The sequence below is a fragment of the Oncorhynchus keta genome, chromosome 37 (assembly GCF_023373465.1).
Source record: "Oncorhynchus keta strain PuntledgeMale-10-30-2019 chromosome 37, Oket_V2, whole genome shotgun sequence".
Classification (NCBI taxonomy): domain Eukaryota; kingdom Metazoa; phylum Chordata; class Actinopteri; order Salmoniformes; family Salmonidae; genus Oncorhynchus; species Oncorhynchus keta.
This window is the reverse complement of record NC_068457.1, coordinates 24,850,613-24,877,550: the sequence shown is the minus strand read 5'-3', so window position 1 is coordinate 24,877,550 and position 26,938 is coordinate 24,850,613. Positions and strand designations below refer to the sequence as shown.

Sequence of the window (26,938 nt, the reverse complement as noted above, 5' to 3'; positions counted from 1 at the left end):
ATTTTGCCAGTAGCGCTGTGGAACATCCAGATGCTATTTTGCGAACTTCGGACGTTCAGCAATGTTTTTTTTGAACAGCAGTGTCTTCATCCGTCCTCCCATGAACATCATTCTTGTTTAGTGTTTTAATATTTCGTAGACTCGTCAACAGAGATGTTAGCATGTTCCAGAGATTTCTTTGTCTTTAGCTGACACTCTAGGATTCTTCTTAACCTCATGAGGCATTCTGCACTGTACTCTTGCAGTCATCTTTGCAGGACTGCCACTCCTAGGGAGAGTAGCAACAGTGATGAACTTTCTCCATTTATAGACAATCAAGGCTTTTAGAGATACTTTTGTAACCCTTTCCAGCTTTATGCAAGTCAACAATTCTTAATTTTGGGTATTCTGAGATCTATTTTGTTCGAGTCATGGTTCACATCAGGCAATGCTTCTTGTGAAATAGGAAACTTACATTTTGTGAGAGTTTTTTATGGTGCAGGGCAGCTCTAATCAACATCTCCAATCTCTTCTCATTGATTGGACTCCAGGTTAGTTGACTCCTGACTCCAATGAGCTTTTGGAGAAGTCATTAGCCTGGGGGTTCACAAACCTTTTCCAACCTACACTGTGAATGTTTAAATTATGTATTCAATGTAGACAAGAAAAATACAATAAGTTGTATGTTATTAGTTTAAGCAGACTGTGTTTGTCTGTTGTTGTGATTTAGATGAAGATCAGATCTGATTTTGTGACCAATTTCTGCAGAAAATAATTCCGAAGGGTTCACATACTTTTTCTTGCCACTGTATTTGTTGTTTGAATCCCAGATTGCCCCTTTAATGGAACTGTCATGTCACATGCATATGGTGTTGTTTGAATCCCAGATTGCCCCTTTAATGGAACTGTCATGTCACATGCATATGGTGTTGTTTGAATCCCAGATTGCCCCTTTAATGGAACTGTCATGTCACATGCATATGGTGTTGTTTGAATCCCAGATTGCCCCTTTAATGGAACTGTCATGTCATATGCATATGGTTTTGTTTGAATCCCAGATTTCCCCTTTTAATGGAACTGTCATGTCACATGCATATGGTGTTGTTTGAATCCCAGATTGCCCCTTTAATGGAACTGTCATGTCACATGCATATGGTGTTGTTTGAATCCCAGATTGCCCCTTTAATGGAACTGTCATGTCACATGCATATGGTGTTGTTTGAATCCCAGATTGCCCCTTTAATGGAACTGTCATGTCACATGCATATGGTGTTGTTTGAATCCCAGATTGCCCCTTTAATGGAACTGTCATGTCACATGCATATGGTGTTGTTTGAATCCCAGATTGCCCCTTTAATGGAACTGTCATGTCACATGCATATGGTGTTGTTTGAATCCCAGATTGCCCCTTTAATGGAACTGTCATGTCACATGCATATGGTGTTGTTTGAATCCCAGATTGACCCTTTAATGGAACTGTCATGTCACATGCATATGGTGTTGTATGAAGGTGAAGGCATTGCTGTCCAGTATAGTAGCCTGACTGACTGTTACTATTATACAGGACTAGTACATGTTGACCTTATAGCAGTCTAGAAAGAACAAACTGGCTGCATTCATCTAGATTAATGTTATATAATGTAGCCTGCAGCATCACCTGTTCCTCATAGCTTAGTATGGCTCAGTCACACACACACGCGCACGCGCACGCGCACGCACACGCACACACACACACACACACACACACACACACACACACACACACACACACACACACACACACACACACACACACACACACACACACACACACCCGAGCGCTCATTCAGAGGTTCCACTCCATCCCTTGTGTATTATGATCAGTATAATGAGTTACAACTTGTTCCTCTCAGCCTCCCAGGCAGACACCAGATATAGACAGAGACTGAAACAGATCTGTCTCTCCCTGTCTGCCTGCTCTTACCAATGAGACACTTTACCCAGGGTATTGATGCTAAACTAACATGGTGCATGTCTGATGCTGGCACTGCCAGTGTGTGTGTGCATGTCTGATGCTGGCACTGCCAGTGTGTGTGTGCATGTCTGATGCTGGCACTGCCAGTGTGTGTGTGTGCATGTCTGATGCTGGCACTGCCAGTGTGTGTGTCTGTGTGTGTGTGTCTAATGCTGGCACTTCCAGTCTCCAACACTGTGCCTTGGCCCAGAGCATCAGGCAGGCACATAATGGATAGACATCGATCTGCCCACTGCCCAACCTGACCCTCAGACCCACTGCCCAATTTGACCCTCAGACCCACTGCCCAATTTGACCCTCAGACCCACTGCCCAATTTGACCCTCAGACCCACTGCCCAACCTGACCCTCAGACCCACTGCCCAACCTGACCCTCAGACCCACTGCCCAACCTGACCCTCAGACCCACTGCCCAATTTGACCCTCAGACCCACTGCCCAACCTGACCCTCAGACCCACTGCCCAACCTGACCCTCAGACCCACTGCCCAACCTGACCCTCAGACCTAGTGCCCAACCTGACCCTCAGACCCTGTGCCCAAACTGACCCTCAGAGCCACTGCCCAACCTGACCCTCAGACCCAGTGCCCAACCTGTGCCCGCTTAGGGGGAAGAATAACGATTTGGATTTAAATGATTTGGCATGCATCCAGTTAATGATGAATTCATTTTAGGGTAAAACTGTGAATGTTGAATATTTGAATATAAGAGTTTATACAACAGGTTGGTCTAATCCTGGAAGCTGATTGGTTAAAAGAGCATTCAAGCCGGTGTCTATTCCACAAGTTACCACCAGCTAAATCTATGATGTTAAAATGCCTATTTACTCTGTTCCATCTGACCGAGCAATCCACTGTCTCATCAGCCCAGCCAGACAATGTATAAACATGATCTCCACTGTAAAAAGCATAGACTAGCAATTGGTTTTCAATAGCGGAGATTTGTATACAACCTGTGGTCTGTCTCTCTGACATCTCCAGCTGTCTCACAGTATTGAACGTGCAGGGGTCAGGAGTAGGGACGAGACAGACAGGCAGGCTGCGTTTCTCAACTAGTCGAAATCATGAATCTGCTGGCATAATTTTTATGGATATATATACAAATAAATGTCAAATGAATCTAAATGCAGCTAGTTTGCAGTCTTTCCAACTTCAGTTTGAAGTGAATGTGTAAGCTGTGTTGTTGGCTAGCTTCCCTGAACAACAGTGTCTCTTTCCAACTTCAGTTTGAAGTGAATGTGTAAGCTGTGTTGTTGGCTAGCTTCCCTGAACAACAGTGTCTCTTTCCAACTTCAGTTTGAAGTGAATGTGTAAGCTGTGTTGTTGGCTAGCTTCCCTGAACAACAGTGTCTCTTTCCAACTTCAGTTTGAAGTGAATGTGTAAGCTGTGTTGTTGGCTAGCTTCCCTGAACAACAGTGTCTCTTTCCAAATTCAGTTTGAAGTGAATGTGTTAGCTGTGTTGTTGGCTAGCTTCCCTGAACAGCAGTGTCCTGACAAGAGAACACATGTTCTATGCCGGAAGAAATCGCGCATCATTAGCTCATTCTTACGAAGGTATCTAAATACATTTAAGTATGAAACAGCTTAAACAAATGCAAATGCAGCTACTTTTCTGTTATTCTGACTGCAATGTTTGACCTGACTGTAAGTTAGCCATAGTTGTTTAGCTAGCAAGCAAGGGATGAGAACGTTGCCAGCCAGTATGGCAATAGAACATTTAGATTGAATGACTGGATCGCGCCCATAGATACAAAACAAAAATACTTAACAACTGGGTCACGTCTCGGGCCTAATAACACCCATGCCAATATATCCTACAAACATAGGCTTCTCTGACATTATCCCTGAAGTATGCCTTAGAATTAGAAATTAGAATACTAGAATTGTCATGAACCTTCTTATGATGGGATTAAGGTCAGCCATTTTGGTCAGGGAGTTGTTCAACCATGGTTTGCTAGTGATGTGATAAGATATTGTGTTTGTGTAAGATGATGAATTTGAATAATTTATCTTCACTGTTTGTTTGTTAGTTAGATAGCCAGACAGTTTTGGAGGAATGATTCCATTAATGTTTCAAATTAAATGCCAATATGCCAACATTCCATTCAAACAATGCAGTCACAGCCATACACTGTCTGAAATCAGTTGATGATAGGACTCAGACAAGTTGTAAATACAACAAGTTCTGATATTGTATCATATAACAGCATTCTCAGCTTTCCAGGAAAGGAAACATTTAGACATTTATGGTCTGTTTACATATATTTTAGAGGCTATATATATACATAAACTTTGTATAAAACCTGTATAAACTGTATTTATAGTTCTATAACAATATTTTAGGTTGACAATAATTATGTTACACAATTTGTGATATATCACATGCCTTACTTTTATTCTCCTCCATCAGTAAAATCAGGATTATATCTCTACTGTCATTCATTCACATTAGACTGGGTGGGATTTCTCCCTGTCCAATATGGCTGCCATTCATTCACATTAGACTGGGTGGGATTTCTCCCTGTCCAATATGGCTGCCATTCATTCACATTAGACTGGGTGGGATTTCTCCCTGTCCAATATGGCTGCCATTCATTCACATTAGACTGGGTGGGATTTCTCCCTGTCCAATATGGCTGCCATTCATTCACATTAGACTGGGTGGGATTTCTCCCTGTCCAATATGGCTGCCATTCATTCACATTAGACTGGGTGGGATTTCTCCCTGTCCAATATGTCTGCCATTCATTCACATTGGACTGGGTGGGATTTCTCCCTGTCCAATATGGCTGCCATTTTCATCCCATTCTGAAACTTTTATGGTCCTTCTGTAGCTCAGTTGGTAGAGCATGGCGCTTGTAACGCCAGGGTAGTGGGTTCGATTCCCGGGACCACCCATACGTAGAATGTATGCACACATGACTGTGGATAAAAGCGTCTGCTAAATGGCATATATTATATTATTATATTACTTTTAGGGTTTATGACATCACCCCTCTAGTAATTTAATAGGATCTCTATAGTGTTTGAATTCAGTAATACAACACATTCAATCATAGGTTCCATCAGGGGCGGACTGGGACCAGAAATCGGCCCTGTCATTTCTAACACACCGGACTATGTTTTTCCTTGAGGCCCCCATATCGGCCCTTTTTTTTTTCTTGAGGCCCCCTGGGCTAAAAATCGACCAGCCCATCTTGCAGTTGCCCAAAATGCCATATGGCCAGTCCACCCCTGGTTGATTTAATGTGGATATTGGGTATGGAGAATGAGAGAGATGTCTCCCAGCCATCCTCACCTTAATGCAGTGTGACAGCAGAGTGAAACGATCCATCTTTCTTCATGAGATTCACATTTATAGGACTTCCAGCTGTGATTCTAAATAAGCTCTCTCCCCTGATTAATACCGCTGACGTACAGCTCCGGTGTTGCCATGCACTCCAATCACCCCTTTCCACTGTGATGCGATGCTGATGCAGTTTCCATGGCAACCCCTGCTGCAATGGAGGGAGTCCAGGTTGGGCAGTGTCTCTCCTGGGGGTGGGTGTATGTACGTCACTCAGTCACCACAGCAACCTCTCCACAACACCAACTGAAAGCTTTGAGTGTGTGTGTGTCGTGTAGACAGTGTAACACGATACTGCTCCCGCATCCTGTACTCTTGACATTGATTCTTCTAGTATTGACCGTCTCAACCCGACTCAGTTTAATAGTACAGCTAAGATGAAATGCTTCACCCTCCCTCCCTCCTCCCTCTCTCTGCTTTCACTACAGTATAAATCTCATTCTATTGTTGTGGTGCGGTGTAGCCCTGTATATCGGCTCCTTTGCCATGCACCAGGGCTCTATTCATAAGGCATCAAACGTAACCAAGATAGATTGAAACAAGGAGGGGCTCCCTGAGCATGTCCAATAAGAAAAGCTAGTTTCGTGTCTCATTGTAAACTGTTTTTCTACAGTGTGACTTAATAAATATGAGCCACCAGCCAGTGACCTTCATCTCGGCTGCTGAGCTAAAGTCTTATTGATAGTGGGCTCACGTAGGCTGAAAATCCATTCTGTAAATCTCCACAGAAACACATGCTGCAGGGCCTTGTTATTTAACACATAATACATGGCCTTGTTGTTTAACACATGCTACATGGCCTTGTTGTTTAACACATGCTACAGGGCCTTGTTGTTTATCACATGCTACAGGGCCTTGTTATTTAACACATGCTACAGGGCCTTGTTGTTTAACACATGCTACATGGCCTTGTTGTTTAACACATGCTACAGCTACAGGGCCTTGGCCTTGTTAACACAGCTACATGGCCTTGTTGTTTAACACATGCTTGTTGTTTAACACATGCTACAGGGCCTTGTTGTTTAACACATGCTACATGGCCTTGTTGTTTAACACATGCTACATGGCCTTGTTGTTTAACACATGCTACAGGGCCTTGTTGTTTAACACATGCTACAGGGCCTTGTTGTTTAACACATGCTACAGGGCCTTGTTGTTTAACACATGCTACAGGGCCTTGTTGTTTAACACATGCTACAGGGCCTTGTTGTTTAACACATGCTACAGGGCCTTGTTGTTTAACACATAATACAGGGCCTTGTTGTTTATCACATGCTACAGGGCCTTGCTGTTTATCACATGCTACAGGGCCTTGCTGTTTATCACATGCTACAGGGCCTTGTTGTTTAACACATGCTACAGGGCCTTGTTGTTTAACACATGCTACAGGGCCTTGTTGTTTAACACATGCTACATGGCCTTGTTGTTTATCACATGCTACAGGGCCTTGTTGTTTATCACATGCTACAGGGCCTTGTTGTTTAACACATGCTACAGGGCCTTGTTGTTTAACACATGCTACATGGCCTTGTTGTTTAACACATGCTACAGGGCCTTGCTGTTTAGCACATGCTACAGGGCCTTGTTATTTAACACATGCTACATGGCCTTGTTGTTTAACACATGCTACAGGGCCTTGTTATTTAACACATGCTGCAGGGCCTTGTTATTTAACACATGCTACATGGCCTTGTTGTTTAACACATGCTACAGGGCCTTGTTGTTTAACACATGCTACATAGCCTTGTTGTTTAACACATGCTACATGGCCTTGTTGTTTAACACATGCTACATGGCCTTGTTGTTTAACACATGCTACATGGCCTTGTTGTTTAACACATGCTACAGGGCCTTGTTGTTTAACACATGCTACAGGGCCTTGTTGTTTAACACATGCTACAGGGCCTTGTTGTTTAACACATGCTACAGGGCCTTGTTGTTTAACACATGCTACAGGGCCTTGTTGTTTAACACATGCTACATGGCCTTGTTGTTTAACACATGCTACAGGGCCTTGTTGTTTATCACATGCTACAGGGCCTTGTTGTTTAACACATGCTACAGGGCCTTGTTGTTTATCACATGCTACAGGGCCTTGTTGTTTAACACATGCTACAGGGCCTTGTTGTTTAACACAGGGCCTTGTTGTTTAACACATGCTACATACAGGGCCTTGTTGTTTAACACATGCTAGATGGCCTTGTTGTTTAACACATGCTACAGGGCCTTGTTGTTTATCACATGCTACAGGGCCTTGCTGTTTAGCACATGCTACAGGGCCTTGCTGTTTAACACATGCTACAGGGCCTTGTTGTTTAACACATGCTACAGGGCCTTGTTGTTTATCACATGCTACAGGGCCTTGTTGTTTAACACATGCTACAGGGCCTGTTGTTTATCACATGCTACAGGGCCTTGTTGTTTACACACGCTACAGGGCCTTGTTGTTTAACACATAATACAGGGCTGAAGGTTGAAAGAATTGAGACAGGATTGTGTCGAGTCACAGATCTGGGGGAGGGTACCAAAAAATATCTGCAGCATTGAAGATCCCCAAGAACACAGTGGCCTCCATCATTCTTAAATGGAAGAAGTTTGCAACCAACAAGACTTCCTAGAGCTGGCCGCCTCGCCAAACTGAGCAATCGGGGGAGAAGTGCCTTGGTCAGGGAGGTGACCAAGAACCTGGTGGTCACTCTGGCAGAGCTCCAGAGTTCCTCTGTGGAGATGGGAGAACCTGAATGCAAAGCGTCACTTCTGGGGATGTTTTTCAGCTGCAGGGACTGGGAGACTAGTCAGGATCAAGGGAAAGATGAACAGAGCGAAGTACAGAGAGATCCTTGATGAAAACCTGTCTCCAGAGCGCTCCGGACCTCAGACTGAGGCGAAGGTTCACCTTCCAACTGGACAACGACCCGAACACACAGCAAAGACAACGCAGGAGTGGCATCGGGGCAAGTCTCTGAATGTCCTTGAGTGACCCAGCCAGAGCCCAGACTTGAACCCGATCGAACATCTTTGGAGAGACCTGAAAATTGCTGTGCAGCGTCGCTCCCCATCCAACCTGACAGAGCTTGAGAGGATCTGTAGAGAACAATGGGAGAAACTCCCCAAATACAGACCACTGTAGATACTGTTCTCTGAGGTGAACACTCCAGGTAGGCCTGAGTACCAAGCTGCTTGGTCATGGAGGAACCCTGGGGGAAGAAGGGACAAGAGGAGAGCAACCGAGAGCCTGTTCTGTACCCCGCGGCGGCAGGGTAGCCTAGTGGTTAGAGCGTTGAACTAGTAACCGGAAGGTTGCAAGTTCAAACCCCCGAGCTGACAAGGTACAAATCTGTCATTCTGCCCCTGAACAGACAGTTAACCCACTGTTCCTAGGCCGTCATTGAAAATAAGAATTTGTTCTTAACTGACTTGCCTAGTTAAATAAAGGTTAAAAAAAAAAGAAAAGATTTTACCATACATCTCTCTTAGGGATGATGAGGAATTTAGTTCCTTTGTAGGAACCTAAATCCATGCAATTAAAAAGCGCCACCTGTAGTACTCGATAAAACTCAAACTTTCATTAAAACACACATGCAAGGTACTGAATTAAAGCTACACTCGTTGTGAATCTTGCCACCAAGTCAGATTTGTAAAATGCTTTTCGGCGAAAGCATGAGAAGCTATTATCTGATAACATGCACCCCCCAAAATAGCTGAACGACACCTAAACAAAAGATTTTGCGGTAGCCAGCGCTACACAAAACGCAGAAATAAAATATAAAACATTCATCACCTTTGACGAGCTTCTTTGTTGGCACTCCTATATGTCCCATAAACATCACAATTGGGTCTTTTTCCCGATTAAATCCGTCATTGTATACCCAAAATGTAATTTGCTGACAGCCGGTCTGATCCAGGAAAATGCCCCTTTACAAGACGCAACGTCACTTTTTAAAATGACAAAAGTTGCCTGTAAACTTTTACAAATCACTTCAAACTACTTTTCTAAACCAACTTTAGGTATTAATAAACGTTAATAATCTATAAAATTGATCACGGGGCGATCTGTATTCGATAGCAGCAAGTCTTGAAATCATCATCCATGTTTTCAATTTCACAACATCCTGTGGTGAGCCTAAAACAGGAAGGGCCTATACGTCATCTAACCAAGGATAAAGCAGACTTGAAATGCCAGTACTGGCGACATCGTGTGGAAGCTGTAGGCGTTTACAGGGGATCCTCATTTATTTTCTTTCGACTTAGACAATACATTGAATGGCGGATGAATATTTTTTTTGTGTTTTTGGTAAACAGTTTTACCAGGGATTTTTACTCCTAAACACGTTCTGTTATAGACACAGACACGATTTAACCCGTTTTAGAGACTTCAGAGTGTTTTCTATACACACATACTTATCATATGCATATACTATATTCATGGCATGAGTAGCAGGACTTTGAAATGTTGCACGATTTTTAACAAAAACCTGCGAAAATTCGCATCATCCCTAATAACAGGCTGAAGAGTGTGTGTGTGTGTCAGGGTTCCCATCAACATTTTAATTTACCGGTCATTTTATAAATTGACCGGACCCATATGGGTGCGTAGCATGACTAGGGTGTTTACCCACGGTGCTCAGAATGACAGAAATCACATTTAGAATGTGGTAATTCATAGTAACAGAACATGCAAGTCGAGGATGCAACGATGTGTGGTCCTTACCGAATTCTAATGTGCACATTGACCATGTTAGAATAACTGTCCATATTTACTTTACAGTTAGCCAAATACAGGTGTGCCGAGCTTGTAGCATCATACTCCAGGCTGCTTCAACAAAGTACTGAGTAAAGGGTCTGAATAATTATTCATGTAAATGTCATATTTCCACTTTTTATTTTTTATACATTTGCAAACATTTCTAAAACCCTGTTTTTGCTGGTCATTAAGGGGTATTGTGTTTAGATTGATGAGGTACAAAAAACAATTAAATCAATTTTAGAATATGGCTGTAACGTAACAAAATGTGGAAAAAGTCAAGGGGTCTGAATAAATTCTGAACGCCCTGTAAGTGATGAACGTGGCAGGAAATGATGGGGACTGGTAATTTCATTTGAGGCAGATGCAAGTGATTTCAGTCAGAGATTTACAGATTGTTCTTTGCAGAGCTAGAACATAATATCAGATATCAATCTTTTTTTAGTGGTGCTGATTTGATCATTTGAGCTCAGGCTGTTTACAAATCATAAACTACAGTAACAAGTCCTGCCTTTAACAACTATTTGCAAAAGGCCGGGTCTACGCCGGGTCCAGGCAGGGTCCAGGCCGGGTTACTGTAAGGCAGATTGTGATAACTGCTGATATCAAAAGGGCTTTACAGATTCATGTCACTAACTTCCTCCCACCCTCTCTCTCTCCCCCTCCCTCTCTCCCCCTCCCTCTCTCTCCCCTCCCTCTCTCCCACTCCCTCTCTCCCTATACCTTGTCTCCCCCTCCCCCTCCCTCTCTCCCTGTACTTGTCTCCCCCAGGACCTCTGCCCCAGCGGGCATCTCCGTCTCCCTGGCCCAGCGAGCCCGCTACGCCACCTACTTTGACGTGGCAGTCCTGCGCTGCCTGCTGCAGCCCCACTGGACGGAGGAGGGGGTGCACTGGGCCCTCATGTTCTACCTGCAGCGCCTGCGTCAGATCCTGGAGGAGCGCCCGGAACGCCCGCCGGAGCCACTGGTCCCGCCCCTGCCCCGCCCTCGCAGCAGCTCCATGGTGGCCACCGCCCCCTCTCTCGTCAACACCCATAAGACTCAGGTGGGTTATAACCATTGTGTTTATGTCAATCATTAGTTAATACTACAGTATTATATGGTGTTATAACTACAGTACTGTAAAGCCATAAGACACAGGTAATACTAGTACTAGTATAAGTAGTAGTATTTGTAGTAATACAACAGTTAAATGCCCTATATAGTATGCCCTATATAGTATAGTATAATTAAGCAATATGGCCCGCGGGGGTGTGGTATATGGCCAATATACCACAGCTATGGGCTGTTCTTACGCATGACGCAATGTGGAGTGCCTGGATACAGCCCTTCACCGTGTTATATTGGCCATATACCACAAACCCTTGAGGTGCCTTATTGCTATTATAAACTGGTTACCAACGTAATTAGACCAGTAAAAACAAATGTTTCGTCATATCCCTGGTATACGGTCTGATATACCACGGCTTTCAGCCAATCAGCATTCAGGACTTGAACCACCCAGTTTATAATCCCTATATAGTATAATGCTTTATATAGTAGCTCTTATTACAGTATTATCAAGAGGTTCAGGTTTTCCCATAGTTATGCCATCTTAAATACTGTATATGAACAATGTTGACTGTCTCTATGCAGTAAAACGTCCTATTGCTACACTATATCTCTGATTGACACCTGTCATTCACTCTTGACCCTTGTGCTCTCTGCCCATATAAGGACATGAGTCTGAAATGCAATGAGGAGGATAAGTCACTCAGCTCAGAGACCTTCTCTAAGGTGTCCCTGACCAACCTGCGCAGACAGGCTGTACCCGACCTTTCCTCTGACCTGGGGATGAACCTCTTTAAAAAGGTGAGATGCATGGAGATACATGTACAAGTTCTAAAATCTGGCTTTATTATATTATTTTTCTATTAGTCTCTCTGTTTCTCTCTCTCTCTTTTTTTCTCTGTCTTTCTCTCTCTCTCTCTCTCTCTTTCTCTGTCTTTCTCTCTCTCTCTCTGGGTATTGGGCCCTCTCTCCTCACATCTATCATTGTCTTCTTTGTCTTTGTAAATCATTTCAAACATTTGGCCGACATTTTCTCTCCCTTTTATTCATTTGACCTTTTAATATGTTTCGACCTCTCAATCAATGTACCATTATACGCAGCTGACTCTTGCTAGGTGGAAACAAAGCCCTGCTGTAGTTAGAACATTTAGAATGAATGTGTTTGTCTTGTGTCTCCTCCTACCGACCGTGGTACAGTTCAAGAACCGGCGGGAGGACCGTGAGCGTAAGGGCTCCATCCCGTTCCACCACACGGGCAAGAAGCGCCAGCGCCGCATGGGTGTGCCCTTCCTGCTCCACGAGGACCACCTGGATGTGTCCCCCACCCGATCCACCTTCTCCTTCGCCAGCTTCTCTGGCGACGACCGGCGGGCGCTGGAGCGCGGGGGCTGGCAGGCTACCATCATGGGTACCATACCAGATCTGGGTTCAAACACTTTTTGAAATTCTTTGAAACATGTTTAAGCGTTAGTTCTGAGCGCTTGCTTTAGCCTGCCTGAAGTGCCAGATGGGCGTGATTTGCAGCTTTGCAACTTTTCTATTGGTTCCATGGCACCAGGCAAACTCAAGCCCAGATAAAATATTTGAAATGATTTCGAATAGTATTTGAACCCAGGTCTGTATATGACCAACACTACCCACTCACTGTTTTATCTCTCTGTCTTTCTGCTGATAGATCATTTCTATCTCTATCAATAGATTGTACTATTCACGTCTATCCATCTATTGATATATCTATTTTATATCAATAGGAGCTTAAAAAGTACAGGGAAAATGACTGGCTCTCGTTAGCTGAGTCAGAGGAGTTAGTCCCCTGGCTCTCATTAGCTGAGTCAGAGGAGTTAGTCCCCTGACTCTCATTAGCTGAGTCAGAGGAGTTAGTCCCCTGGCTCTCATTAGCTGAGTCAGAGGAGTTAGTCCCCTGGCTCTCATTAGCTGAGTCAGAGGAGTTAGTCCCCTGGCTCTCATTAGCTGAGTCAGAGGAGTTAGTCCCCTGGCTCTCATTAGCTGAGTCAGAGGAGTTAGTCCCCTGGCTCTCATTAGCTGAGTCAGAGGAGTTAGTCCCCTGGCTCTCATTAGCTGAGTCAGAGGAGTTAGTCCCCTGGCTCTCATTAGCTGAGTCAGAGGAGTTAGTCCCCTGGCTCTCATTAGCTGAGTCAGAGGAGTTAGTCCCCTGGCTCTCATTAGCTGAGTCAGAGGAGTTAGTCCCCTGGCTCTCATTAGCTGAGTCAGAGGAGTTAGTCCCCTGGCTCTCATTAGCTGAGTCAGAGGAGTTAGTCCCCTGGCTCTCATTAGCTGAGTCAGAGGAGTTAGTCCCCTGACTCTCATTAGCTGAGTTTAAAAAAAAAATGTTTCACCAGGTAGGCTAGTTGATAACAAGTTCTCATTTACAACTGCGACCTGGCCAAGATAAAGCAAAGCAGTGCGACAGAAACAACAACACAGAGTTACACATGGAATAAACAAGCATACAGTCTATAACACAACAGAAAAAAAATAAAGTCTATATACAGTGGGTGCAAATGGCGTGAGGACAACAGACCCTCCGATTTGACACACTGAACTCTGTCTGCAAAGTAGTTGGTGAACCAGGCGAGGCAGTCATTTGAGGAACCAAGTCAGAGGAGTTAGTCCCCTAACAGCAGCTGAACTGGGTCAGCCTCATTAACTTAATGTTTGTCTGGTTGTTAGGAAAGGTTGTTGTTTCTAATGTTTTGCAAAAGGTGCACAGAAAAAGGGACTTTCTCATTCGAATGTAACCATTAAAAGCCCTATACTTTTAGCCCTACTTTCTTAATGAACAGATGTGGGTTAACTGGTACAGTAGGATGTGGTATGCATTGTTTGGTGGCAATGACAGTGAGCTTATTTGGGCCGTCTTAAAAGGCAGGGAAGAGGAACGTGAGTTTGGTTGTGTGAATGAGTGTGTGTTTGGTTGTAATGCTGTGTGCCGGTGTCTTTCACTCAGAATTGTGTGTTTGTTGGTGTTTTAGGTAAGTTGACGCGGCGAGGGAGCACAGACACGGCTGCAGACACAGACAACCTGAGTGCTAAACACTCACACTCCCATCACTCCCTGCTCAGAGACATGCCAGACCACTCCAACAGCCACGGAGACAACACCGTTCACGCCAAGGGGGAGGGTAAGAGTCAATACACCCACAACACCGTTGACACCAAGGGGGAGGGTAAGAGTCAATACACCCACAACACCGTTGACACCAAGGGGGAGGGTAAGAGTCTATACACCCACAACACCGTTGACACCAAGGGGGAGGGTAAGAGTCTATACACCAACACCGTTGACACCAAGGGGAGGGTAAGAGTCAATACACCCACAACACCGTTGACACCAAGGGGAGGGTAAGAGTCAATACACCCACAACACCGTTGACACCAAGGGGAGGGTAAGAGTCTTTACACCCACAACACCGTTGACACCAGGGGAGGGTAAGAGTCAATACACCCACAACACCGTTCACGCCAAGGGGGAGGGTAGAGTCAATACACCCACAACACCGTTGACACCAAGGGGGAGGGTAAGAGTCAATACACCCACAACACCATTGACACCAAGGGGAGGGTAAGAGTCAATACACCCACAACACCGTTGACACCAAGGGGAGGGTCAGAGTCAATACACCCACAACACCGTTGACACCAAGGGGAGGGTAAGAGTCAATACACCCACAACACCGTTGACACCAGGGGAGGGTAAGAGTCAATACACCCACAACACCGTTGACACCAAGGGGGAGGGTAAGAGTCAATACACCCACAACACTGGCTGACACCAAGGGGAGGGTAAGAGTCAATACACCCACAACACCGTTGACACCAAGGGGGAGGTAAGAGTCAATACACCCACAACACCGTTGACACCAAGGGGGAGGGTAAGAGTCAATACACCCACAACACCGTTGACACCAAGGGGAGGGTAAGAGTCAATACACCCACAACACCGTTGACACCAAGGGGAGGGTAAGAGTCAATACACCCACAACACCGTTGACACCAAGGGGAGGGTAAGAGTCAATACACCCACAACACCGTTGACACCAAGGGGGAGGGTAAGAGTCAATACACCCACAACACCGTTGACACCAAGGGGGAGGGTAAGAGTCAATACACCCACAACACCGTTGACACTCAAGGGGGAGGGTAAGAGTCTACACCCACAACACCGTGACACCAGGGGAGGGTAAGAGTCAATACACCCACAACACCGTTGACACCAAGGGGAGGGTAAGAGTCAATACACCCACAACACCGTTGACACCAAGGGGAGGTAAGAGTCAATACACCCACAACACCGTTGACACCAAGGGGAGGGTAAGAGTCAATACACCCACAACACCGTTGACACCAAGGGGGAGGGTAAGAGTCAATACACCCACAACACCGTGACACCAAGGGGGAGGGTAAGAGTCAATACACCCACAACACCGTTGACACCAAGGGGAGGTAAGAGTCAATACACCCACAACACCGTTGACACCAAGGGGAGGGTAAGAGTCAATACACCCACAACACCGTTGACACCAAGGGGAGGTAAGAGTCAATACACCCACAACTCTCGTTGACACCAGGGGAGGAGTAAGAGTCAATACACCCACAACACCGTTGACACCAAGGGGAGGGAGTCAGGGAGAGTCAATAGTTGACACCTGGGTAAGAGTCAATACACCCACAACACCGTTGACACCAAGGGGAGGGTAAGAGTCAATACACCCACAACACCGTTGACACCAAGGGGGAGGGTAAGAGTCAATACACCCACAACACCGTTGACACCAAGGGGGAGGGTAAGAGTCTCACCCACAACACCGTTGACACCAGGGGAGGGTAAGAGTCAATACACCCACAACACCGTTGACACCAAGGGGAGGGTAAGAGTCAATACACCCACAACACCGTTGACACCAAGGGGAGGGTAAGAGTCAATACACCCACAACACCGTTGACACCAAGGGGAGGGTAAGAGTCAATACACCCACAACACCGTTGACACCAAGGGGAGGGTAAGAGTCTATACACCCACAACACCGTTGACACCAAGGGGGAGTAAGAGTCCCACAACACCGTTGACACCAAGGGGAGGGTAAGAGTCAATACACCCACAACACCGTTGACACCAAGGGGAGGGTAAGAGTCAATACACCCACAACACCGTTGACACCAAGGGGAGGGTAAGAGTCAATACACCCACAACACCGTTCACCAAGGGGAGGGTAAGAGTCAATACACCCACAACACCGTTGACACCAAGGGGGAGGGTAAGAGTCAATACACCCACAACACCGTTGACACCAAGGGGAGGGTAAGAGTCAATACACCCACAACACCGTTGACACCAGGGGAGGGTAAGAGTCAATACACCCACAACACCGTTGACACCAAGGGGGAGGGTAAGAGTCAATACACCCACAACACCGTTGACACCAGGGGGAGGGTAAAGTCAATACACCCACAACACCGTTGACACCAAGGGGGAGGGTAAGAGTCAATACACCCACAACACCGTTGACACCAAGGGGAGGGTAAGAGTCAATACACCCACAACACCGTTGACACCAAGGGGAGGGTAAGAGTCAATACACCCACAACACCGTTGACACCAAGGGGAGGGTAAGAGTCTATACACCCACAACACCGTTGACACCAAGGGGAGGGTAAGAGTCAATACACCCACAACACTGTTGACACCAAGGGGGAGGGTAAGAGTCAATACACCCACAACACCGTTGACACCAAGGGGAGGGTAAGAGTCAATACACCCACAACACCGTTGACACCAAGGGGAGGGTAAGAGTCAATACACCCACAACACCGTTGACAGGGGAGGGTAAGAGTCAATACACCCACAACACCGTTGACACCAAGGGGGAGGGTAAGAGTCAATACACCCACAACACTCACACCAAGGGGAGGGTAAGAGTCAATACACCCACAACACCGTTGACACCAAGGGGAGGGTAAGAGTCAATACACCCACAACACCGTTGACACCAAGAGGAGGGTAAGAGTCAATACACCCACAACACCGTTGACACCAAGGGGAGGGTAAGAGTCAATACACCCACAACACCGTTGACACCAAGGGGGAGGGTAAGAGTCAATACACCCACAACACCGTTGACACCAAGGGGGAGGGTAAGAGTCAATACACCCACAACACCGTTGACACCAAGGGGAGGGTAAGAGTCAATACACCCACAACACCGTTGACACCAAGGGGGAGGGTAAGAGTCAATACACCCACAACACCGTTGACACCAAGGGGGAGGGTAAGAGTCAATACACCCACAACACCGTTGACACCAAGGGGGAGGGTAAGAGTCAATACACCCACAACACCGTTGACACCAAGGGGGAGGGTAAGAGTCAATACACCCACAACACCGTTGACACCAAGGGGGAGGGTAAGAGTCAATACACCCACAACACCGTTGACACCAAGGGGGAGGGTAAGAGTCAATACACCCACAACACCGTTGACACCAAGGGGGAGGGTAAGAGTCAATACACCCACAACACCGTTGACACCAAGGGGAGGGTAAGAGTCAATACACCCACAACACCGTTGAAACCAAGGGGAGGGTAAGAGTCTTTACACCCACAACACCGTTGACACCAAGGGGAGGGTAAGAGTCAATACACCCACAACACCGTTCACGCCAAGGGGGAGGGTAAGAGTCAATACACCCACAACACCGTTGACACCAAGGGGAGGGTAAGAGTCAATACACCCACAACACCATTGACACCAAGGGGAGGGTAAGAGTCTATACACCCACAACACCGTTGACACCAAGGGGGAGGGTAAGAGTCAATACACCCACAACACCGTTGACACCAAGGGGGAGGGTAAGAGTCAATACACCCACAACACCGTTGACACCAAGGGGGAGGGTAAGAGTCTATACACCCACAACACCGTTGACACCAAGGGGGAGGGTAAGAGTCAATACACCCACAACACCGTTCACGCCAAGGGGGAGGGTAAGAGTCAATACACCCACAACACCGTTGACACCAAGGGGGAGGGTAAGAGTCAATACACCCACAACACCGTTGACACCAAGGGGGAGGGTAAGAGTCAATACACCCACAACACCGTTGACACCAAGGGGGAGGGTAAGAGTCAATACACCCACAACACCGTTGACACCAAGGGGGAGGGTAAGAGTCAATACACCCACAACACCGTTGACACCAAGGGGGAGGGTAAGAGTCAATACACCCACAACACCGTTCACGCCAAGGGGGAGGGTAAGAGTCAATACACCCACAACACCGTTGACACCAAGGGGGAGGGTAAGAGTCAATACACCCACAACACCGTTGACACCAAGGGGGAGGGTAAGAGTCAATACACCCACAACACCGTTGACACCAAGGGGAGGGTAAGAGTCAATACACCCACAACACCGTTGACACCAAGGGGAGGGTAAGAGTCAATACACCCACAACACCGTTGACACCAAGGGGAGGGTAAGAGTCTTTACACCCACAACACCATTGACACCAAGGGGGAGGGTAAGAGTCAATACACCCACAACACCGTTCACGCCAAGGGGGAGGGTAAGAGTCAATACACCCACAACACCGTTGACACCAAGGGGGAGGGTAAGAGTCAATACACCCACAACACCGTTCACGCCAAGGGGGAGGGTAAGAGTCAATACACCCACAACACCGTTGACACCAAGGGGAGGGTAAGAGTCAATACACCCACAACACCGTTGACACCAAGGGGAGGGTAAGAGTCAATACACCCACAACACCGTTGACACCAAGGGGAGGGTAAGAGTCTATACACCCACAACACCGTTGACACCAAGGGGAGGGTAAGAGTCAATACACCCACAACACTGTTGACACCAAGGGGAGGGTAAGAGTCAATACACCCACAACACCGTTGACACCAAGGGGAGGGTAAGAGTCAATACACCCACAACACCGTTCACACCAAGGGGAGGGTAAGAGTCAATACACCCACAACACCGTTGACACCAAGGGGGAGGGTAAGAGTCAATACACCCACAACACCGTTGACACCAAGGGGGAGGGTAAGAGTCAATACACCCACAACACCGTTGACACCAAGGGGAGGGTAAGAGTCTATACACCCACAACACCGTTGACCACCAAGGGGAGGGTAAGAGTCTATACACCCACAACACCGTTGACACCAAGGGGAGGGTAAGAGTCTATACACCCACAACACCGTTCACGCCAAGGGGGAGGGTAAGAGTCAATACACCCACAACACCGTTGACACCAAGGGGGAGGGTAAGAGTCAATACACCCACAACACCGTTGACACCAAGGGGGAGGGTAAGAGTCAATACACCCACAACACCGTTGACACCAAGGGGGAGGGTAAGAGTCTATACACCCACAACACCGTTGACACCAAGGGGGAGGGTAAGAGTCTATACACCCACAACACCGTTGACACCAAGGGGGAGGGTAAGAGTCAATACACCCACAACACCGTTGACACCAAGGGGGAGGGTAAGAGTCAATACACCCACAACACCGTTGACACCAAGGGGGAGGGTAAGAGTCTATACACCCACAACACCGTTGACACCAAGGGGGAGGGTAAGAGTCTATACACCCACAACACCGTTGACACCAAGGGGGAGGGTAAGAGTCAATACACCCACAACACCGTTGACACCAAGGGGGAGGGTAAGAGTCAATACACCCACAACACCGTTGACACCAAGGGGAGGGTAAGAGTCTATACACCCACAACACCATTGACACCAAGGGGAGGGTAAGAGTCAATACACCCACAACACCGTTGACACCAAGGGGAGGGTAAGAGTCAATACACCCACAACACCGTTCACACCAAGGGGAGGGTCAGAGTCAATACACCCACAACAGTTGACACCAAGGGGGAGGGTAAGAGTCAATACACCCACAACACCGTTGACACCAAGGGGAGGGTAAGAGTCAATACACCCACAACACCGTTGACACCAAGGGGGAGGGTCAGAGTCAATACACCCACAACACAGTTGACACCAAGGGGGAGGGTAAGAGTCAATACACCCACAACACCGTTCACACCAAGGGGGAGGGTAAGAGTCAATACACCCACAACACCGTTGACACCAAGGGGAGGGTAAGAGTCTTTACACCCACAACACCGTTCACGCCCAAGGGGGAGGGTAAGAGTCAATACACCCACAACACCGTTGACACCAAGGGGAGGGTAAGAGTCAATACACCCACAACACCGTTGACACCAAGGGGGAGGGTAAGAGTCTATACACCCACAACACCGTTGACACCAAGGGGAGGGTAAGAGTCAATACACCCACAACACCGTTGACACCAAGGGGAGGGTAAGAGTCAATACACCCACAACACCGTTGACACCAAGGGGAGGGTAAGAGTCAATACACCCACAACACCGTTGACACCAAGGGGGAGGGTAAGAGTCTATACACCCACAACACCGTTGACACCAAGGGGAGGGTAAGAGTCAATACACCCACAACACCGTTGACACCAAGGGGAGGGTAAGAGTCAATACACCCACAACACCGTTGACACCAAGGGGAGGGTAAGAGTCAATACACCCACAACACCGTTGACACCAAGGGGAGGGTAAGAGTCAATACACCCACAACACCGTTCACGCCAAGGGGAGGGTTAGAGTCAATACACCCACAACACCGTTGACACCAAGGGGGAGGGTAAGAGTCAATACACCCACAACACCGTTCACACCAAGGGGAGGGTAAGAGTCAATACACCCACAACACCGTTGACACCAAGGGGGAGGGTAAGAGTCTATACACCCACAACACCGTTGACACCAAGGGGAGGGTAAGAGTCAATACACCCACAACACCGTTGACACCAAGGGGAGGGTAAGAGTCAATACACCCACAACACCGTTGACACCAAGGGGAGGGTCAGAGTCAATCAGAGTCAATACACCCACAACACCGTTGACACCAAGGGGGAGGGTAAGAGTCAATACACCCACAACACCGTTGACACCAAGGGGGAGGGTAAGAGTCTATACACCCACAACACCGTTGACACCAAGGGGGAGGGTAAGAGTCAATACACCCACAACACCGTTGACACCAAGGGGGAGGGTAAGAGTCTATACACCCACAACACCGTTGACACCAAGGGGGAGGGTAAGAGTCAATACACCCACAACACCGTTGACACCAAGGGGGAGGGTAAGAGTCTATACACCCACAACACCGTTGACACCAAGGGGGAGGGTAAGAGTCAATACACCCACAACACCGTTGACACCAAGGGGAGGGTAAGAGTCAATACACCCACAACACCGTTGACACCAAGGGGAGGGTCAGAGTCTATACACCCACAACACCGTTGACACCAAGGGGAGGGTAAGAGTCAATACACCCACAACACCGTTGACACCAAGGGGGAGGGTAAGAGTCAATACACCCACAACACCGTTGACACCAAGGGGGAGGGTAAGAGTCAATACACCCACAACACCGTTGACACCAAGGGGGAGGGTAAGAGAGTCCATACACCCATATTCTGTCATCACCCACAGTTATGAATTGAGCACCTTCAATGATATATCCATCCATCTATCTATCACTCCATCCATCCACTCATCCATCCCTCCATCATCCATCCACTCATCCATCCCTCCATCATCCATCCACTCATCCATCCCTCCATCATCCATCCACTCATCCATCCCTCCATCATCCATCCACTCATCCATCCCTTTATCTATCAATCCTTCCATCAATCCTTCCTTCCATCCCTCCCTCCATCCATCTATTCATCCATCCAAAATATACATTTTCTCTAAATCTGTGAATGTCTCCACCCACCCATCTCCTCTCCTCCCACCCCTCCGCCCCCAGTGCGTTCACAGATCTCCACCATCACCATGGCGACGTTCAACACCACAGTAGCGTCGTTCAACGTGGGCTATGCCGACTTCTTCACCGAGCACATGAAAAAGCTGTGTAACCCTGTACCCATCCCAGAGATGCCCCACGAGACGCTGGCGTGCGCCAACCTGCCCCGGAGCTTCACCGACTCGTGTATCAACTACTCGTGCCTGGAGGAGGGAGACAACATCGAGGGCACCAACAACTTCATCCTGAAGAATGGCATGCTGGACCTTACGGTGAGGGGCAGTGATAAAGAGTGTCACCAGTTGGTCTGAGGTCTCTGACAGGGTTTCTGTACTGGAGGAATAACCAGGTTCACCACATATCACAACTGCAGTAGGATGGCTCACACTACCATGGCATTATTGAACCATTGGGCTCTATTTACTATGTAGTCATTTAGAAAACGCTCTTATCCAGAAGCGACTTACAGTTAGTGCATTCATCTTTAAGGTAGTTAGGTGAGACAACCACATATCACAGTCAAGTAAATGTCCTGCCTGGTTCCTGCCTGGTTCCTGCCTGGTTACTGCCTGGACAACACTTGGGGAGGAATTAGTAGGGAAGCTTGGAGAATGTTGGATGGATGGTGTGATGGATGGATGGTGTGATGGATGGATGGTGTGATGGATGGATGGTGTGATGGATGGATGGTGATGGATGGATGGATGGTGATGGATGGATGGTGTGATGATGGATGGATGGTGTGATGGATGGTGTGATGGATGGTGTGATGGATGGATGGTGTGATGGATGGTGTGATGGATGGTGTGATGGATGGATGGTGTGATGGATGGTGTGATGGATGGATGGTGTGATGGATGGATGGTGTGATGGATGGATGGTGTGATGGATGGATGCACTTCATTTGAATGTGTCCAACCCCTGACACTGACCCCTCTGTCTCCCTTTGTCTCCCCGTCTACCCCTCCCAGGCCATCCTGCGGGCGGTCTACGCCGTGCTGACCCACGACATCAGCTCACGGATCTGTGACGTGTCGCTCAACATCATTGACTGCCTGCTACAGCTGGGGGTAGTGCCGGGCATGGGAAAGAAGCTCTCCAAGCCCGACGACAAGGAGAACGATGAGACACGCCTCCCGAAGGAGGGGGCCAATCAGAGCCTGAGCGGCGCCCAAGGGGGCGTGTCTGGAGGGTGCAGCGGGGCAGCACCAGGAGGAGGGGGTGGAGGAGGAGGAGGAGGGGGGGATGGAGGAGGAGGAGGTGGGGGAAGTGGAGGAGGGAGCGGAGGAGGGAGTGGAGGAGGAAGCAAGGACGATGTGAAGAACAATAAGGAGAAAGACAGCAAGGTGGGTGTGAGAATACGTCTATGAGTTTTCAACTCTTACATTTTTCTCAAATCAAATCAAAGTTTATTTGTCATGTGTGCTGAATACAACAGGTGTAGTAGACCTTACAGTGAACTGCTGAATACAACAGCTGTAGACCTTACAGTGAACTGCTGAATACAACAGGTGTAGACGTTACAGTGAAATGCTGAATACAACAGGTGTAGACCTTGTGTTTACTTACAGGCTCTAACCAATAGTGCAAAAAAGGTGTTAGGTGAACAATAGGTAGGTACAGAAATAAAACAACAGTAAAAAGACAGGCTGTAAACATCTTGTAACGGATCTCATTTTTACATGCCGTACAGAAACAGGAAAACATCGCCGCACACTTCTAGTCAGATGCACATTTCTTTCATTGTGGATGACCTTTGGGCCAGTCGACCTTCATCAGAGCCTGTCTGCACAAACAATAGTGGTACAGAAGGTCACAGAGAGATAATTACATGTATATTATAGATGTCATTCTACTAGAACAAAACACAAAATAAAACATGATGGTGTGAGTAATATGGCCATAACCTGTCAACTTGTGTGAATGTTAAATGTAGCGTGTATTACCCTATGTCTTCTGTTTAACTCCCAGGAGGACGGCTCTTCACTGAGTACCCACAGGCTGGCTCTTACCATGCTGATCAAGATGGTCAAGTCTCTGGGTTGTGCCTACGGCTGTGGGGAGGGCCACAGAGGTCTCTCAGGGGACCGGCTCCGCATGCAGGTCAGACAACTTACAGATTGCCCCTTTAACAAAATTGAATTAAATGAACTTTATTTAGTTATATATTTATATTTTCACTGAGGTAAAAACCTATTTTGCAAGAGAGAGACCTGGTCCAAGAAACAGTAGCATTTGACAACATAGGACCTGTTGTATCTTTTAGGGACTTTATCAGAGTGAATGGAAACCATCATCCATTTTGGCTCCGGTTGAGATAGCTGTTTGAATCTGAGACATCCTCCATTTTGGCTCCGGTTGAGATAGCTGTTTGAATCTGAGACATCCTCCATTTTGGCTCCGGTTGAGATAGCTGTTTGAATCTGAGACATCCTCCATTTTGGCTCCGGTTGAGATAGCTGTTTGAATCTGAGACATCCTCCATTTTGGATCTACTGTTCCCATTGTTCCCCATACAGGCCCAGAACTGCCTGACCAACCTGTACAAGCTGGACAAGCTGCAGTTCCGTCAGACCATGAGGGACTACGTCAACAAGGACTCGCTCAACAACATCGTGGACTTCCTGCACGCACTCCTGGGCTTCTGCATGGAGCCCATCACCAACAGTAAGTGTTTGTGAGGCATGTGCCGAGTGTGTGTGTGTTGCTATGGAGCCACGGCTAACCACACACAGCGGCCTCACACACCCCTCTCAACCTCTCTGACGGTAGGACTGATGAAACCACGCTATGCAACTCATCCAATCAGCCTCCACTGACATCACACAATTCACTGATCACTCTTGTTTGTCCATGCAGAGGGGTTTGTATTATTCTCCAAAATCATCAAATGTTTCAAATAAAAGATTTCATCGTAAAGTATTTAGAAATGCTATGGGTTTAATCAGGTGAATTGGTGAGTTGACTTCTCTAAAACTAAGTCATATATTGTGTAATTCATTCTAATCTATCACAACAATCAAATCACACTAAACATTAAAAATAATGAATGTATATAATCACATTCTTATAGCAATCGTTAAAATGTAAAGTCCAGCAGAGTTTCAATCTCCAGATTAAAAACAAACAGTAGACAATGAGATTGACAGACGACTAATACTTAAAGTATCTTCTACCATAATCCAGTCCACTCTGCTTCACGATGCTGAATCTGACCTCACTCATACCTCCACGCATCCCAGAGTGCTCAATGTTTACCCACCGGCTGTCTCTCTGTTTCTGTGTCTGTTCTGTCACCCTCCTCCCTCCACTCAACTGTCCTGCCTTCCCTCCCTCTGTCCTGCCCCCATCCACCTAAACAAGCCATGTTCCCCTCCTCCCTCCACTCAACTGTCCTGCCTTCCCTCCCTCTGTCCTGCCCCCATCCACCTAAACAAGCCATGTTCCCCTCCTCCCTCCACTCATCTGTCCTGCCTTCCCTCCCTCTGTCCTGCCCCCATCCACATCCACCTAAACAAGCCATGTTCCTGCCTTCCTCCCCTCCTGCCCCCATCCACCTCTGTCCTCCACTCCTGTCCTGCCCTCCCTCTGTCCTGCCCCCATCCACCTAAACAAGCCATGTTCCCTCCTCCCTCCACTCAACTGCCCCATCCACCTAAACAAGCCATGTTCCCCTTCCCTCCCTCCTGTCTGTCCTGCCCCCATCCACCTAAACAAGCCATGTTCCCCTCCTCCCTCCACTCATCTGTCCTGCCTTCCCTCCCTCTGTCCTGCCCCCATCCACCTAAACAAGCCATGTTCCCTCTCCTCCCCTCCACATCCACCTAAAACTGTCCTGCCTTCCCTCCCTCTGTCCTGCCCCCATCCACCTAAACAAGCCATGTTCCCCTCCTCCCTCCACTCACTGTCCTGTCCTAAACAAGCCATGTTGCCTCCCTCCACCCTCCCTCTGTCCTGCCCCCATCCACCTAAACAAGCCATGTTCCCCTCCTCCCTCCACTCATCTGTCCTGCCTTCCCTCCCTCTGTCCTGCCCCCATCCACCTAAACAAGCCATGTTCCCCTCCTCCCTCCACTCAACTGTCCTGCCTTCCCTCCCTCTGTCCTGCCCCCATCCACCTAAACAAGCCATGTTCCCCTCCTCCCTCCACTCATCTGTCCTGCCTTCCCTCCCTCTGTCCTGCCCCCATCCACCTAAACAAGCCATGTTCCCCTCCTCCCTCCACTCATCTGTCCTGCCTTCCCTCCCTCTGTCCTGCCCCCATCCACCTAAACAAGCCATGTTCCCCTCCTCCCTCCACTCATCTTCCTGCCTTCCCCCTCCCTCCTGCCCCCTCCACCTCATCTGCCTGTCCCTCCCTCTCCTGCCCCCTCCACTCCTGTCCTGCCTTCATCTGTCCCCTCTGTCCTGCCCCCATCCACCTAAACAAGCCATGTTCCCCTCCTCCCTCCACTCATCTGTCCTGCCTTCCCTCCCTCTGTCCTGCCCCCATCCACCTAAACAAGCCATGTTCCCCTCCTCCCTCCACTCATCTGTCCTGCCTTCCCTCCCTCTGTCCTGCCCCCATCCACCTAAACAAGCGGTGTTCCCCTCCTCCCTCCACTCACTCATCCACTCTGTACACTTGCCAATCCGATGCTGTGTGGTGCTCATCACATCTATCTATGGCTTTATGGCTCAACATGAATTAAAAACCGTATTAACTGTAATATCATAGCTCTATTTTTTGTCAGTGAAATGACCACTTGATCTTCTGATTGAACTGTATCATTGGCAAGTTACTGAACTGATGGGGGCTTTATTAACGAAAGTGCACGGGTCACCCTTTTAGGTTCTTTATTGTAAGTCAGTTAAGTGGTGTGAGTGTGTGTGTGTGTGTGTGTGTACTGTATGTTCCCCTACGTCCGGTGGTGTG

The 26,938-nt window shown here is 47.7% G+C and overlaps 1 protein-coding gene and 1 long non-coding RNA gene across 21 annotated transcripts in view; one reads left to right on the top strand and one right to left on the bottom strand.

Moving 5' to 3' along the window:
- LOC118379616 (protein unc-80 homolog) overlaps positions 1-26,938 on the top strand; it is a 118,919-nt gene that overhangs the window by 6,023 nt on the left and 85,958 nt on the right. For all 20 annotated transcript variants that reach the window (XM_052499901.1, XM_052499900.1, XM_052499897.1 and 17 more), the window contains exons 8-15: positions 10,853-11,126; positions 11,798-11,932; positions 12,329-12,539; positions 14,125-14,274; positions 22,027-22,295; positions 22,995-23,369; positions 23,995-24,126; positions 24,543-24,690. In XM_052499901.1, the coding sequence (XP_052355861.1) occupies positions 10,853-11,126; positions 11,798-11,932; positions 12,329-12,539; positions 14,125-14,274; positions 22,027-22,295; positions 22,995-23,369; positions 23,995-24,126; positions 24,543-24,690 (1,694 nt within the window). The remainder of the gene's footprint in view (positions 1-10,852; positions 11,127-11,797; positions 11,933-12,328; positions 12,540-14,124; positions 14,275-22,026; positions 22,296-22,994; positions 23,370-23,994; positions 24,127-24,542; positions 24,691-26,938) is intronic.
- LOC127916781 (uncharacterized) lies at positions 25,724-26,753 on the bottom strand. The gene is made up of 3 exons (XR_008095940.1): positions 26,445-26,753; positions 25,992-26,291; positions 25,724-25,807 (listed from the first exon to the last, which is right to left on the bottom strand). It is a non-coding gene; the product is annotated as an uncharacterized LOC127916781 (long non-coding RNA).